Source organism: Pithys albifrons, chromosome 1 (assembly GCF_047495875.1).
Source record: "Pithys albifrons albifrons isolate INPA30051 chromosome 1, PitAlb_v1, whole genome shotgun sequence".
In the NCBI taxonomy this organism is placed as follows: domain Eukaryota; kingdom Metazoa; phylum Chordata; class Aves; order Passeriformes; family Thamnophilidae; genus Pithys; species Pithys albifrons.
In genome coordinates this window covers 124,472,810-124,489,636 of record NC_092458.1, presented here as the reverse complement: position 1 = coordinate 124,489,636, position 16,827 = coordinate 124,472,810, and the positions used below count along the sequence as shown (strand labels likewise).

General features: G+C 50.1%; 1 protein-coding gene across 3 annotated transcripts in view; it reads right to left on the bottom strand.

Moving 5' to 3' along the window:
• The window catches only part of VPS26C (VPS26 endosomal protein sorting factor C), a 541,728-nt gene extending 525,669 nt beyond the window's left edge, over nt 1-16,059 (bottom strand). For all 3 annotated transcript variants that reach the window (XR_011698846.1, XR_011698844.1, XM_071567132.1), the window contains exons 1-7: nt 15,958-16,059; nt 10,770-10,913; nt 8,423-8,572; nt 5,197-5,277; nt 3,972-4,046; nt 2,572-2,722; nt 1,046-1,198 (exon numbers count right to left, since the gene is read on the bottom strand). Coding sequence is in view for 1 of the 3 variants with exons in the window: in XM_071567132.1 (XP_071423233.1) it covers nt 1,046-1,198; nt 2,572-2,722; nt 3,972-4,046; nt 5,197-5,277; nt 8,423-8,572; nt 10,770-10,913; nt 15,958-16,014 (811 nt within the window). In the remaining 2 variants the exon portion in view is untranslated. The remainder of the gene's footprint in view (nt 1-1,045; nt 1,199-2,571; nt 2,723-3,971; nt 4,047-5,196; nt 5,278-8,422; nt 8,573-10,769; nt 10,914-15,957) is intronic.
• Between the last annotated feature and the right edge of the window lie 768 nt (nt 16,060-16,827).

Here is a 16,827-nt window from a genome sequence, read left to right as displayed (position 1 = left end):
AGGGAAAGGGAGAAAAGGGAAAGGGAGAAAAGGGAAAGGGAGAAAAGGGAAAGGGAGAAAAGGGAAAGGGAGAAAAGGGAAAGGGAGAAAAGGGAAAGGGAGAAAAGGGAAAGGGAGAAAAGGGAAAGGGGGAAAAGGAAAAGGAAAAGGGAGAAAAGGAAAAGGAAAAGGGGGGTTCTCACTGGTGAGGAAAAGAAGGAATTTTAGTCTTGGACTATTCCTCAGGTGTTTAATCCTGTGCAGTTTTTAGCAGGAAAGAAACAAGCTCCATTCCACTGCTCCTCTCATGGAATTTTACTGGGCAGGAGCAGCTCAGGGGCTGTTTGTGGTAAAGGGTTTGGGCTGCATTTTCTCAGTCTATGAAATCCCAGGACACTGGAATCCTGTCCAGGGAAATCCAGAGCTCAGGAATCCTGTCCAGGGAAATCCAGAGCTTAGAAATCCTCTGCAGGGAAATCCAGGACACAGGAATGCTCTGCAGGGAAATCCAGAGCTCAGGAATGCTCTGCAGGGAAATCCAGAGCTCAGGAATGCTCTGCAGGGAAATCCAGAGCTCAGGAATGCTCTGCAGGGAAATCCAGAGCTCAGGAATGCTCTGCAGGGAAATCCAGAGCTCAGGAATCCTTGCAGGGAAATCCAGAGCTCAGGGATCCTTGCAGGGAAATCCAGAGCTCAGGGACCCTTGCAGGGAAATCCAGAGCTCAGGAATCCTCTGTAGGGAAATCCAGGACTCAGGAAGCCTGTGCAGGGAATTCCAGAGCTCAGGAATCCTTGCAGGGAAATCCAGAGCTCAGGAATCCTTGCAGGGAAATCCAGAGCTCAGGAATCCTTGCAGGGAAATCCAGAGCTCAGGAATCCTTGCAGGGAAATCCAGAGCTCAGGAAGCCTCTGCAGGGAAATCCAGGACAGTCCTGCCCAGGAATGCTTTGCAGGGACACACAGGGATGTCCCCAGCTCTTCCTGCAGCCCCGGGTGTATCCCATTACCTGCCAGAAGCTGAGGGCAAACTGGAACCTCCTCCCTGCTGGCAAAGTGCTGCACTCACCCACTTTGAAGTTGGTTGTCTCCAGGGTGGGGCAGGTGAAGAGCCTGGGGAACACCATGTAGATGGGGATGGGGAGGCCCCGGCACACGTCGCCGTCGGCGATCTGGATGTTCTGGATCTCCGTGGCATCCCTGGCATAGCCCTCAGCACAGCCTGGGCAAGGGGCAGAGGCACAGGGAGAGCAGGAGAGGGAAAAGAAAGCACCAAAGATTATGGGATTATATGGGAAAAGTGTCCTTGGAGCTGCACGTGAAGGATCGTGGAGTTCTGTAAACGAACGTCAGCGCTGCTCCACCCAGAGTGAAACCCGGGGATTGAACATCACACTCTGCCCTTCCCCACCCTTTCATTTGATTGACTCCATCAGCAGCAAATTTGCTGATGACACCAAGTTGGGAGGGAGTGTCGACCTGCTGGAAGGCAGGAGGGCTCTGCAGAGGGATCTGGAGAGACTGGAGAGATGGGCTGATTGCAATGGGATGGAGTTCAACAAGGCCAAGTGCAGGTCCTGCCCTTTGGCCACCCCAACCCCCTGCAGCGCTCCAGGCTGGGCACAGAGTGGCTGGAGAGCAGCCAGGCAGAGGGACCTGGGGGGACTGAGGGACAGGAAGCTCAACAGGAGCCACCAGTGTGCCCAGGTGGCCAAGAAGGCCAAGGGGATCCTGGCCTGGATCCAAACTAGCGTGGCCAGCAGGCCCAGGGCAGTGACCCTTCCCCTGGACTCTGCCTTGGGGAGGCCACACCTTGAGTGTTGTGTTCAGTTCTGGGCCCCTCAGTTGAGGCAAGAGATTGAGGGGCTGGAGCGGGGCCAGAGAAGAGCAACGAGGCTGGAGAAGGGACAGAGAATCCACCATGTCTTGATCCAACCCCACTGTGATCACCAGCCCAGGGCACTCTGTGCCCTGGGCTGGTGATCACAGTAGGGTTGGATCAAGGGTTGATGATCTCAGAGGTCTCTTCCAACCCAACTGAGAAGAGCAACAAGGCTGGAGAAGCAACTGGAGCACAAGTGCTGTGGGGAGAGGCTGAGGGAGCTGGGGGTGTTCAGCCTGGAGAAGAGGAGGCTCAGAGGTGACCTCAGCACTGTCTGGAACTGCCTGAAGGGAAGTTCTGGCCAGGTGGGGGTTGGTCTCTTCTCCCAGGCACTCAGCAATAGGACAAGGGGGCACGATGGGCTCAAGCTCTGCCAGGGGAAATTGAAGTTGGAGATCAGAAAGAAATTCTTTGCAGAGAGAGTGCTCAGGCATTGGAATGGGCTGCCCAGAGAGGGGGTGGATTCCCCATCCCTGGAGGATTTTCAGCTGAGCTTGGCCGTGGCACTGAGTGCCATGATCTGGTAAAGGGACTGGAGTTGGCCCAAAGGTTGGACTTGATGACCTGGGAGGTCTTTTCCAACCCAATCCATTCTATGATTCATTGCTTGTTTAACACTCTACCCTTTCCCACCCTTTCATTTGGAAGCTGGAGAAGCCCAGGAGGCAATTCCTGCAGCCCATCCCCACGTTCTCCAGCCCAGGGCCACTCACCACAGGTCTCCACCCGCACCAGCTGCAGCTCGATGCTCTTCACGGCACACTCAGCGCTCTCCACCACCAGCTCACCCGTCAGGGGCTGGGTGATCACACAGTTGGTGGAGTTGAGGTGCCCTCTGATGAGGAATTTGGGCAGGGAGGCTCTCTGGAAAGATGGAAACACAGGATTGGGTTGGTCTCTTCTCCCAGGCAACCAACAAGAGAACAAGAGGGCACAGCTTGAGCTCTGCCAGGGGAGGTTTAGGTTGGATATCAGGAAGAAATTCTTTGCAGAGAGAGTGCTCAGGGATTGGAATGGGCTGCCCAGAGAGGGGGTGGATTCCCCATCCATGGATGTGGCACTTAAACACCTCCAGGGACAGAGAATCCACCATGCCTTGATCCAACCCCACTGTGATCACCAGCCCAGGGCACGGAGTGCCCTGGGCTGGTGATCACAGTGAGGTTGGATCAAGGGTTGGGCTTGATGATCTTAGAGGTCCCTTCCATCCCAGTTCATTCCATGATTCTTTGATATTCCAAGTTGGAAGGGACCCACCAGGATCATTGAGTCCAACTCCTAAGACACAACTTAAGCAAACAAACACCTTACAGAGTGACCAAATGTGCAGGAAATGCCCACAAATTCCAAAGGGAAGAACTCAAGAGTTCAGAAATTCCTCCTGGGGCTGAAATAATGGAATTTTTTCCATCTGTACCCTTACAATTGTCTCCTACAATCCTCTCCCTGGACATCCTTCCTCTTCCTGATGGATGGGCCTTTCCTGGGATAACTGACAGCACTTGGCTGTCACAATTCATCCTGGAGGTGGAACCACATGGTGAAGGAAACAGAATGGTAGGAATGGAATTCCAGAATGGTTTGGGTGGGAAGGGAACTTAAAGCCCATCCAGTCCTTTCCAGGGACACCTCCCACCAGCCCAGGCTGCTCCAAGCCCTGTCCAGCCTGGCCTGGGACACTCCCAGGGATGGGGCAGCCACAGCTGCTCTGCCCAACCTGTGCCAGGGCCTGCCCACCCTCACAGCCAGCAATTCCTTCCCAATATCCCACCTATCCCTGCCCTCCTCAGGCTTCCCAAAGCCACACAGGGTTATAAAAAAGGGCATAATCAAGGATCAAAATACACATTTTTAAAGACTTTTGGCTACGCAGGGTATGGAATGTTCTCTCTTGCTCCACTGTGAGGTTTCACTCAGGAAAATGATTTAAATATTGAACTATTACTGAGCAAATTTCCACTTTAATTTGGTCCCCACGATGGGAGAGATGAGGCAGAACCAGAGAGTGAAACAGAGGAGGGAAACCACCATTGCTCTGGACTCAGCAGAACCACACAAACATTTCAAACAAAATAAGGACCTTTTCCTAATAATAAAAACAACCCCCTTTTACCTCTTTAACATTCTGCAGAGTTTCAGGAGTGATGGTGAAGTCCACAGGGCTTGGCAGCAGCTTCACCTTCTGGGACTGCAGGGAAGGGCAGAGGGAAACTGTGAGCTCTGAGCCACAAAACACCCAGAGAACATCCCAAATCCCAGCAGGTGGATGCTCTAAACCAGCTGGAAAAGCAGGAACACATTCCCTGTCTAAGGCATCCAGTGTGTTGGAGGAAAAAAATTAACTTTTCACATCATTTTCTTTTAACCATCCCTGGAAATGTTTCCTTTCACTGTAACTTTTAACTGTGCTGTATAAACTCTCCCTCCTTGTCTTTATCCCCTTCCAATGAACTGGAATTCTTTGGTAGGAGCTGCCCCTCACTCCTTAAGAATTCCCAATTGCTGCCCAGCTGGAAGGGGGAAGAGATTGGCCAAAAATTGGCCAAAATTGGCTGTGCTTGCCCCAAATGACAAATCCTGGCAGAGAAATGGGACACTGAGACCTCTGAAAGTGAGAATTGTATGGTCAGTAAATCCTCATTAATTCACCCTCACTGAGAAATTCAGGATTTACTGACTTGGGATCTCTGAACTGTAGAGGGAACAAGGAAAAAAAAAACCAGGAAAACTGCAGGAGATGGAATTTTTCACTGCTTTGACAAGTGTGGCTCACTTGGAATGTAATAATGGGCCAATAAAATGTGGTATAATGGATTTTAGAAAAGCAGGAAATCTTATTTGTAACACCAAATGAAACCATTTAGAAAGGCATTACAGGACTAAAATAATGTTATTTCCACCACTAATAAAGTAAAAAGTATTTTAATATTTACTGTCCTGTTGTAGGTGAAAGGAATGATACAAAGAGGATGTTCCAGGAAGATTTGCATGGAACAGGAGAATAAACTCAGGGCAGTGTGAGACCATCCTGAAGTCCAAATCCTCTTTTCTGTTTTCCTTAAAATCAAAAGAGAGGTGGGATCTTCTGAGAAGGAGCAACTGCCCCTCAGCTCTTTGGGGTTGGCTTCACATGGAGGTTTTGGACAGTGGAGGAATTCCTGGTGTGTCCTGGGCTTGGAATTGATCCCTGTGGGTCCCTCCAAACTCAGGATATTCCACGATCTCCCATTCCTGAGATCCCACGAGTCACTGTTACAAATTAACATGAATTCACTTCCCTTTCCAACCTTCCAAACTTCACCTGGAGTGGATTAAAAAAAAAACAAAAAATCACTTACCAGGGAGTGGACAATGAACTCACAAGTCTTGGTGAGGTCCTTGGCCAGCAGGGACCGTCTCATGTCACACCTCAGGGTGTACTGGGGACAAAGGGAAAAAACAGCCAAAGTTTTGGGGTTATTTCTCAGCTTTTATCTCTTTGTTGCCTCTGCTGCCAAGGGGGATTCTGGGCTGGCTCTTCCCCCAGCTCTGGGTAAGGGATTATCAAAGCAGGGGATTGACAGCCCCTCTAATTTTAGATTTATTGGGGGGTTGGGTTGAAGTGGGAAAATTATGGAGGGATTTAATGGGGAATTGTTTTTAGGCACAGAGCTGAGCTTGAAGTTTGCAGTAAAATCAGCCCATAAACCAGAAAAAAACCCCCCATCCTGGCTTTGGTTTTCCCAAAAATCCAACACTCAGCACCTCCAGCAAAGCCTCTCAGTGTCCTCCCAGCACAGGGAATTGGGTGGGATGAGCTTTGGGGGCTGTTTTGTTCATTTTGGTTTCAATTCCTGCCAAAAGCAGGAGCAGGGATTTGGTTTCCTCATTTCTCTTCACGGCCCAAAACTTCCCTATCAGTATCTAATTAGAGACCTGAACCCACAATTAATCCCTGGATGAAGAAAGAGAGGCTTAATTAAACTGCCCAGGTCTTGGATAGAGGTTTAGGAAGTGTCTCCTAAGCAACATCTCAGTGTTCCATTTTCTTTTTCAGGACAGGAGGACTCAGAGTTTGGCTGAAAACTGAATGATTCATTTCTTAATTCCATTTTATCCCCAGAGAAGCTGCACAGAGAGGGAATTAAAATAAAAACACAAATATTCAGTATTAAAGGACATCCTAAAATGACTGATACTGATCCCAGCAAATTATTTGGGATATGAGAAGGAACTCAATGAGTTCTGCACCATTTCTGACAACAGATGGGCCATGGGCAGCAAAGCCAAAACTCAAAAACCAGATGGGGAATACTCCAAAAAGACAGAAAATAAAGGATTTTTAAAATTTAATTATTTCTGACAGGCTTCTGGGGGGTGTTGGGTTTTTAATTGAACATTTTATGCAAGAATTAATTGCCTAAAACAATATTTACCTTCAAGAAATGGCTGAGCAAACACCTTCCCTCAAAAATAAACCAAAATAACCCCAAAAATCCCCCAAACCACCCATGGTAATACAACTTTGAACCAAAAAAGGTCCAATTTCACCCCAAAAATCCCCCAACCCACTCCTGGTAATACAATTTTAAACCAAAAAAGGTCCAATTTCACCCAAAAATCCCCCAAACCACCCATGGTAATTCAATTTTGAACCAAGAAAAGTCCAATTTTACCCCAAAATCCCCCAACCCACCCATGGTAATACAAAAAAGGTCCAATTTCTCCCAAAAATCCCCCAACCCACCCATGGCAATACAATTTTGAACCAAAAAAGGTCCAATTTCACCCCAAAATGACCCCAAAACAACCATGGTAATAAAATTTTGAACAAAAAAAGGTCCAATTTCATCCAAAAATCCCCCCAGACCAACCATGGTAATACAACTTTGAACCAAAAAAGGTCCAATTTCACCCCAAAAATCCTCCAAACTAACATGGTAATTCAATTTTGAATCGAAAAAGGTCCAATTTCACCCCAAAATCCCCAAACCCACCCATGGTAATACAATTTTGAACCAAAAAAGGTCCAATTTCACCCAAAATCCCCCAAACCAACCATGGTAATAAAATTTGGAACCAAAAAAAGGTCCAATTTTCACCCCAAAATCCCCCAACCCAACCATGGTAATACAAAAAAGGTCCAATTTCACCCCAAAAATCCCCCAAACCAACCAAGGTAATAAAATTTGGAACTAAAAAAGGTCCAATTTCACCCCAAAATCCCCCAAACAAATCAACCCACCTATGGTAAAAAAACTTTGAACCAAAATAGGTCCAATTTCACCCAAAATCCTCCAACCCACCCATGGTAATAAAATTTTGAACCAAAAAAGTCCAATTTCACCCATAAATCCCCCAAACCAACCAACCCATCCATGGTAGTACAACTTTGAACCAAAAAAGGTCCAATTTCACCCAAAAATCCCCCAAACCAACCATGGTAATTCAATTTTGAACCAAAAAAAGTCCAATTTCACCCCAAAATCCCCGAACCCACTCATGGTAATAAAATTTTGAACCAAAAAAGGTCCAATTTCACCCAAAATCCCCAAACCCACCCATGGTAATACAACTTTGAACCAAAAAAGGTCCAATTTCACCCCAAAATCCCCCCAAACCAACCATGGTAATACAATTTGGAACCAAAAAAAGGTCCAATTTCACCCAAAAATCCCCCAACCCAACCATGGTAATACAAAAAAGGTCCAATTTCACCCAAAAATCCCCCAACCCACCCATGGTAATTCAATTTTGAATCAAAAAAAGTCCAATTTCACCCCAAAAATCCCCCAAACCAACCAAGGTAATAAAATTTGGAACTAAAAAAGGTCCAATTTCACCCAAAAATCCCCCAACCCACCCCTGGTAATTCAATTTGGAACCAAAAAAAGGTCCAATTTCACCCAAAAATCCCCCAACCCACCCATGGTAATACAAAAAAGGTCCAATTTCACCCCAAAATCCCCCAACCCACCCATGGTAATACAAAAAAGGTCCAATTTCACCCAAAAATCCCCCAACCCACCCATGGTAATACAAAAAAGGTCCAATTTCACCCAAAAATCCCCCAACCCACCCATGGCAATACAATTTTGAACCAAAAAAAGTCCAATTTCCAACTGCTGTTTCCACCAGAGTCTGTCCCAAGCACAAACTCCCTCCAGATTTGGGCAGGAAATGTAATTCCTGTCCCCAGGAAAACACACAATTCCTGGTTTTGAAGCTTCCACCAGCTCTCAATGCTTTGGGTTGAGTTTTCCTTGTGAAATGACACAATTCTTTTGAATAAAACCACACTGGGTTGTTGTTTTTTTTTTACAGGGAAGGAATGGATACAGTTCCCTAAAAGATAAAGAAATATCAGATATAAAACAAAGCAGTTTTGAGAAAATATTTCAGGAAAAATACCTTGTTTTGTTTGTTTGGGCCTTAAAAATTTACTGGATGAAGATATGGAAGGTTCAGTCTTGAAAGTGAGGAGAAAAAAACCCACACTAGAAAAGAAAATAAACTTTTCCCACCAAACTTTACCCTCAGTTTCCATCCTGGAGATGAAAGTTCAGACTTTTTTTACAGCCTCACCTGAATATTGACAAACACCCCATGATAAGTCTCATACAGGACTTTGTTCCCCTTCATCTGCAGTGGGAATTCAAAGGGAATTTCTGTCTTGCCACTGGGAAGTTTCCCTGGTTTGAGCATTTCAATGGTGCTGTTGATGATCTGAATGGGCTGCAAAGAGAAATAGGAAGGAGGTTTAGGTTGAAACAGAGAACAACAAGACCCACCCAAGGTGGATTTTCAGAATCTCAGGGGCCTTTCAAGACACAGAGTGTTGGGATGTCACTTTACAATGGAAAGAAATCTTGTTGTTTGTCCAAGAGAAGAATTTGTGATCTGTTTTGTGGCTGCACCACCCCAATCCCACAGATCCTGAGGGTGCTGCATCTCCAGCACAGGGGAAGGAGGAGTTGGCTTGGAGATGGAATTTTATTGGTATTTTCCACCACACAGGAATCATGTGGAGCTGTTGGGACAAATCCAGAGGAGAAGAGCAACGAGGCTGGAGAAGGGGCTGGATGTGGCACTGAGTGTCCTCTTAAACACCTCCAGGGACAGAGAATCCAACATGTCCTGATCCAATCCACCATGTCTTGATCCAACCCCACTGTGATCACCAGCCCAGGGCACGGAGTGCCCTGGGCTGGTGATCACAGTGGGGTTGGATCAAGGGTTGGACTTCATAATTTCACAGGTCTCTTCCAACCCAACTGAGAAGAGCAACGAGGCTGGAGAAGGGACTGGATGTGGCACTGAGTCACCTCTTAAACACCTCCAGGGACAGAGAATCCACCATGTCCTGATCCAACCCTACTGTGATCACCAGCCCAGGGCACGGAGTGCCCTGGGCTGGTGATCACAGTGGGGTTGGATCAAGGGTTGGACTTGATGATCTCAGAGGTCCATTCTGTGATTCTGTGATTCTCTGGAGCCTGGCATCTCTTCCCTGCCAAATTCCCAACCCCTCCAGGAGCTCCAAGCCTCATTCCCTCCAGAGCAATCTGGGCAAGGTCTGTCTCATGCCCAGTGACACCTCCATGGCCTCCACAGGACCAGTGGCTGAGCTGGCACAAGAGTCCAAACAAACCAAATCACTCAAAGAAAAGGAAAATAAAAGCACCCAGTCCATTATTTGTCTTTAAATTAAGTTCTTCAGTGCATCACTCAGTAACCACTTTTAATTATTTGTGGTAATGTCCTTCAGCTTGAAAGAAAACTTTCCCAGCAGTGCAAGTTCCTTCCCCAAAAATCACAGAATCATAGAATGGATTGGGTTGGAAAAGACCTCTGAGATCATCAAGTCCAACCCTTGGTCCAACTCCAGTCCCTTTACCAGATCATGGCACTCAGTGCCACGGCCAAGCTCAGCTGAAAAACCTCCAGGGATGGGGAATCCACCCCCTCTCTGGGCAGCCCATTCCAATGCCTGAGCACTCTCTCTGCAAAGAATTTTTTTCTGATCTCCAACTTCAATTTCCCCTGGCAGAGCTTGAGCCCATCGTGCCCCCTTGTCCTATTGCTGAGTGCCTGGGAGAAGAGACCAACCCCCACCTGGCCAGAACTTCCCTTCAGGCAGTTCCAGACAGTGCTGAGGTCACCTCTGAGCCTCCTCTTCTCCAGGCTGAACACCCCCAGCTCCCTCAGCCTCTCCCCACAGCACTTGTGCTCCAGTCCCTTCTCCAGCCTCCTTGCTCTTCTCAGTTGGGTTGGAAGAGACCTGTGAGATTATGAAATCCAACCCTTGATCCAACCCCACTGTGATCACCAGCCCAGGGCACTCCGTGCCCTGGGCTGGTGATCACAGTAGGGTTGGATCAGGACATGGTGGATTCTCTGTCCCTGGAGGTGTTTCAGAGGACACTCAGTGCCACATCCAGTCCCTTCTCCAGCCTCGTTGCTCTTCTCTGGCCCCGCTCCAGCCCCTCAATCTCTTTCCTCAACTGAGGGGCCCAGAACTGAACACAACACTCAAGGTGTGGCCTCCCCAAGGCAGAGTCCAGGGGAAGGGTCACTGCCCTGGGCCTGCTGGCCACGCTAGTTTGGATCCAGGCCAGGATCCCCTTGGCCTTCTTGGCCACCTGGGCACACTGGTGGCTCCTGTTGAGCTTCCTGTCCCTCAGTCCCCCCTCACTGGGGATATTCCAGAACCCTCTGGCACAACCCTGTGCCATGTGCTGGGGCAGGAGGTGGCACCAGGTGACCCACTGTGGTCCCCTCCAGCCTCCCTGTGATTCTGATTCCAGATAACACTGAGCATTTCCCTGTTTTCCATCATTTCCATGAAGTGCCCTCACCACCTGAGGGCCACCCAGGAAAGATTTCACTGGAGAAGAGAGAGGGTTTTGTGCTGCAAAGACAAAGCTCTGACCTTGACAGAGTTGTAGAAGGCCTCGAACACCCCCACGCTCTTGGCACTGAGCTGCAGGTTCACTGAGCCCTCCATGGTCAGGGAGATCCCCTGGTGCTGGACCGTGTCCTTGCTGGTGATGACCACAACTCCAGAGAGAACTTCCTGAGGGAAAGAAGACAACATGAAAACATTTGTTTAAATCCATTTTTATTAGAGCTGTTGGCCAGACAGTGTGTTCCCAAAGAAGGGTGGAATCTTGTCAGGAAAGACAAACACTGATGGTAAAGGAATGGAGGGAGAGAGTTCTGCACTTCTGGTTTGTTTTCCTTAAAAATATCATCCTGCCCTTTGCAGAAATACTTCAACTTCTTCCCAAAGTTTCAAGATGTTGCTCTCCAGAAGATGAAAACCAGCAGTTGGATCAGTTGGTAACAGGGAAGCTCCATTCCGTGTCAGAACAAACTCCCAGGAGGAATTCTCTGGAAAGTGGGATGGACAGCCATGGGAGAGGGAGGAGAAGGCACAGCTGGGATGGTCAACAAGGTGAGACTCATCTCAAGAGTGGGGCAGAATAGATTTAAAATATATAAACAAAACATCTGAATAAACAGCTGCTCTTCCACAGGAACACAATGAAATAATTCCAAAGTGTACCTGAACCAAAGGAAGGAATTGTGTGATCCCAGGAATGTGTCACTGCATCCCAGGAAGGATATTTTGTCCACAAAAGACTCTTTTGCACAAAAATGCTGCACCCTCAAAGCATCAACTCAGAGGTTTTAACACTGAATAAAACTGATGAACTGCAGGGGAGCAACAGACAATTAATTCACTCCACATTCCTCAAGGTTTATCCTTCCCCTCTCCAGCACCAGGGAATCTGCTTCAATCCCAAGCTCCAGGGGAAAATTCACAGCTGGAAAGGGCAGCAAGGGATGGAGAACCTGCAGAGTTCCTTGGGGATAACCTTCTCTCCTGGTCCTTCACCAGAAGAAGAGACTGACTCTGAGCCTGGAATTCCCACTGCCCCTTCACATCCAACCAGCTCCAAGCAGGATATCCCACTGGAATTCTGGCAGCCTTTTGACTTTCTTGGTGGCACAGGATGACAAAACTGAGTTGGGGAGTTCCTGAGGAAGAACAGGGCAGGAGAACCTCAGGTATCCCAACCAAGGCTGGAGAGGATGGAGGTGGGAAGTGCAGAGCACAAAGCAAAGCTGCCCTCAATTCTGCTCAGGGGCCTTAATTAGCACAAGCAATTAATTAGGTTATTGCAGTGAAAAACGAGCCCAGCTGAACTCAGAGAAGGACAATCCTGAACACATGGACTGCTTTAAGAAAGGAGTTTCCCACCACAGGCTGTCCCAGAGCTGCTCCCCACACACTTCCATGTGGGAAGGGGCACAAAGGAGGAGGGCTGGAATTTAAAGAGGAATTTTTCTTTCAGCATTTCTTTATAAATGAAAAAAATACCTCAAAATGCTGCCCTGCTCAGGTGAGCCCCCCCTGCAGAGCTGCTCCAGGCCTGGGGGCAGCACAGGAAGGACATGGAGCTGCTGGAGAGGCCAGAGGAGGCCCCAGGATGGGCAGAGGATGGAGCAGCTCTGCTGGGAGTAAAGGCTGGCACAGCTGGCATTGGCCAGTCTGGAGAGGAGAAGCTTTGGGGGGACCTCAGTGTGGCCTTCCAGGAGCTGAAGGAGCCACAGGAAAGATGGAGAGAGACCATTTCCAAGGGATGGAGGGACAGGAGAAGGGGAATGGCTTCAAAGTGCCAGAGGGCAGGGCTGGATGGGATATTGGGAAGGAATTGCTGGCTGGGAGGGTGGGCAGGCCCTGGCACAGGGTGGGCAGAGCAGCTGTGGCTGCCCCATCCCTGGGAGTGTCCCAGGCCAGGCTGGAACAATCTGGGGCAGTAAAAGGTGTCCCTGCCCATGGCAGAGGGTGGGAATGGGATGATCTTTGAGGTTCCTTCCAACCCAAACATTCTGGGATTGCAACACAAAACCCTTTACAGGTCACCAGAGCAGGGAAAGGGAGGAAAGAAGGAGACACTTTAGGATTGACTTTGGGACTTTCTGTGCAATTGGATATTTCTCTTTCTGGAGCATAAAGTCAACTCTTCATTTCAGCCTAAAAGAGACGAAATATCCCTTTCCATATTAAAAAAATAAACATAAATAAATTCATTTCTGCCTAAAAAAGAAGAAATATCCCTTTCTATATTAAAAAATAAACATAAATTCATGTCTGTCTAAAAGAGAAGAAATGTCCCTTTCCCATATTAAAAAAAATAAACAGAAATATCTTCATTTCAGCCTAAAAAAGAAGAAATATCTCTTTCCATATTAAAAAAATAAACATAAATAAATTCATTTTTGTCTAAAAAAGAAGAAATGTCCCTTTCCCATATTAAAAAAAAATAAACAGAAATATCTTCATTTCAGCCTAAAAGAGGAAATGTCCCTTTCCCATATTAAAAAAAAATATTCATTTCAGCCTAAAAAAGAAGAAATATCCCTTTCCATATTAAAAAAAAATAAACATAAATAAATTCATTTCTGCCTAAAAAAGAAGAAATGTCCCTTTCCCATATTAAAATAAACGGAAATAAATTCATTTCTGCCTAAAAAAGAAGAAATATCCCTTTCTATATTAAAAAATAAACATAAATTCATGTCTGTCTAAAAGAGAAGAAATGTCCCTTTCCCATATTAAAAAAAAACAGTTCAAAGTGATAAAATCAAGTCAGGGGAAGAAACCCAAAATCCAGTTTTCCAGCATTAAAACCACTCAGTAAGTGGAATTTTGGTGCATGGAAAGGATTTTTAGGATAGAAGGTTGGATGGATGGAAAAAAATGGCCCAAATGTTTCTGCTGAACAATTTGTTATTTCTGGATAAATAGTGATAGAAATTAAAAATATTCCTTTGGGGAAGGGACACGGAGGGGGGAAAGCTCCGGGAAGGGAAACAGAGAAAGCTCCGGGAAGGGAAAGAGGGAAAAGCTCCGGGAAGGGGAAAGCTCCAGGAAGGGAAAGAGGGAAAGCTCCAGGAAGGGAAAGAGGGAAAGCTCCGGGAAGGGAAACGGGGAAAAGCTCCGGGAAGGGAAACGGGGAAAAGCTCCGGGAAGGGAAACGGGGAAAAGCTCCGGGAAGGGAAATGGGGAAAAGCTCCGGGAAGGGAAACGGGGAAAAGCTCCGGGAAGGGAAACGGGGAAAAGCTCCGGGAAGGGAAACGGGGAAAAGCTCCGGGAAGGGAAACGGGGAAAAGCTCCGGGAAGGGAAAAAGGGAAAAGCTCCGGGAAGGGAAACGGGGAAAAGCCCCGGGAAGGGAAACGGGGAAAAGCTCCGGGAAGGGAAAAAGGGAAAAGCTCCGGGAAGGGAAACGGGGAAAAGCCCCGGGAAGGGAAACGGGGAAAAGCCCCGGGAAGGGAAACGGGGAAAAGCCCCGGGAAGGGAAACGGGGAAAAGCTCCGGGAAGGGAAACGGGGAAAAGCTCCGGGAAGGGAAACGGGGAAAAGCTCTGGGAAGGGAAACGGGGAAAAAGCTCCGGGAAGGGAAACGGGGAAAAGCTCCGGGAAGGGAAACGGGGAAAAGCTCCGGGAAGGGAAACAGGCAAAGCTCCAGGCACAGGGAAAGCTCCAGGACACAGCAGGGAAAAGCTTGGGGAAAGAAGACAGGGAAAGCTCCAGGAAGGGAAACAGGGAAAACTTCGGGATACAGCAGGGAAAATCTCCGGGATGGGGAACAGGGAAAGCTCCGGGACTCGGAGGGGAAAAGCCTCGGGAACGTAAACAGGGAAAAGCTCTGGGAAGGGAAAGAGGAAGAAGCTCCGGGCACAGGGAAACAGGGAAGAGCTCCGGGAAGGGAAAGAGAGGGGGAAAAGCACCGGGATACGGGAGGAAAAAGCTCCGGGAAGGGAAAGAGGGAAAAGCTTCGGGACACGGAGGGGAAAAGCTCCGGGAAGGAAAACAGGGAATAGCTTCGGGATATGGAGGGGAAAAGCTCCGGGAAGGGAAACAGGGAAAGCTCCAGGAAGGAAAATAGGGAAAAGCTCCGGGATACAGCAGGGAAAAGCTCCGAGCACAGGGAAAGCTGCGGCACCGCGCAGGTTCCGCCAGGAGAGGGCGGACGAGTCCCGCTTTCCGAGGAAACCCCAGGAGAGTCCCAGCGGGAAGCTCGGGCTGAGCCGAGCCACGCAGACCCTGTCGCGATACACACCCGGAATCCCGGAATTCCAGGCTGGCCGGGCTGGGAAGGAACCTGCGGGGTTCACCCCGGGGCACCTGGGGCTGGGGACAGGAACGTGTTCAGGGGGTTGGGATGTTCCAGAGGGAGAATCCACGGCCAGCCTGGGCTCTGCTCAGTGCTGGGTCACTGCACAGCAAAGAAGTTCTGCCTCCTGTGCAGGTGGAACTTGCTGGGCATCAGTTCCTGCCTGTTCCTCTTGTGCCATTGCTGGGCCCCCCCCGAACAGAGCCTGGTCCGTGCTGTGCCCCCTCCCTGAGGCACTGCCAGCCATGGGGAGGTGCCCTCAGTGTCCCCTGCTCTGCCCCCTCCCTGAGGCACTGCCAGCCATGGGGAGGTGCCCTCAGTGTCCCCTGCTCTGCCCCCTCCCTGCAGGCACTGCCAGCCATGGGGAGGTGCCCTCAGTGTCCCCTGCTCTGCCCCCTCCCTGCAGGCACTGCCAGCCATGGGGAGGTGCCCTCAGTGTCCCCTGCTCTGCCCCCTCCCTGCAGGCACTGCCAGCCATGGGGAGGTGCCCTCAGTGTCCCCTGCTCTGCCCCCTCCCTGAGGCACTGCCAGCCATGGGGAGGTGCCCTCAGTGTCCCCTGCTCTGCCCCCTCCCTGAGGCACTGCCAGCCATGGGGAGGTCCCTCTCAGGGGCTGCTCTGGAGGCTGAACAGCCCCAGCTCCCTCAGCCTGTCCTGCTCCCAGAGATGCTCCAGGCCCTTCAGCACCTTTGTCACCTTCCCCTGGACCTGCCCCAGGAGCTCCATGTCCCTGCTGTGCTGAGGAGCCAGAACTGGACCCAGCACAGCAGATGTGCCTGCCAGGGCTGGGCAGAGGGGCAGGATCCCCTCCCTGCCTTGATACACCCACCCCCCAGGGCCTCGCTGTCGCGATACACTCACACCGGTGGGTCGGTCACACGCTCTCCCCGCCGATACACGCGCGATATACCTGCGATATGCCCGCGATACGCACCCCATCGCGATAGACCTTCCCCGCGCGCTTCACCCGCACGTCCAGCGCGGTGCCCATCGCCGAGTCACGTGACACCCCCGCGCCCGCCCACGTGACCACCGGGGCTCCTCCCCCCCGCAACATCCGGGGCTCCGACCCGTCACTTCCCAATCGCTGACGCCGCTTCCCGCCCGGTCCCGCCCACTGTGCCGTTGTCCTGGCAACCGGCGGGGCGGGAGAGCGCCGCGATTGGTTCGGCGTTTGCGGACTACAAATCCCGGCGGGCTTTGCGCGACAACAGCGCGCGCTGCGGGCGGGGCGCGCCGCGGGGGCTGATGGGAGTTGTAGGCGTCGCGCCTGAGGCGGCGCTGGGAGCGCGACAAAGGAATCCCGGGAAAGGCTTAAATTCATCCCTGTGCCCGCTCTGTGCAGCCACAGGAACCAGTACGGGCGAGGAGAGGACCTGTCTCTGCTCCAGTTCCACACGGGATCCATCGCGGTGAGCCCGCCTGGAGCTCGGTCCGGCCATCCCGGGGGGCACCGCAAGGCCTTGGAAAACACACGGGGGGAATCTCGGCCTGGAAACACACACCGGGAATGTCCCCCCGCAAACACACAGAGGGAATCTCGGCCTGGAAAAACACAGGGAGGAATCTCGGCCTGCAAACACACACCGGGAATGTCCCCCCGCAAACACACACCGGGAATCTCGGCCTGGAAAAACACACCGGGAATGTCCCCCCGCAAACACACACCGGGAATCTCGGCCTGGAAAAACACAGGGAGGAATCTCGGCCTACAAACACACACAGGGAATGTCCCCCCGCAAACACACACACGGGGAATGTCCCCCCGCAAACACACACCGGGAATGTCCCCCCGCAAACACAC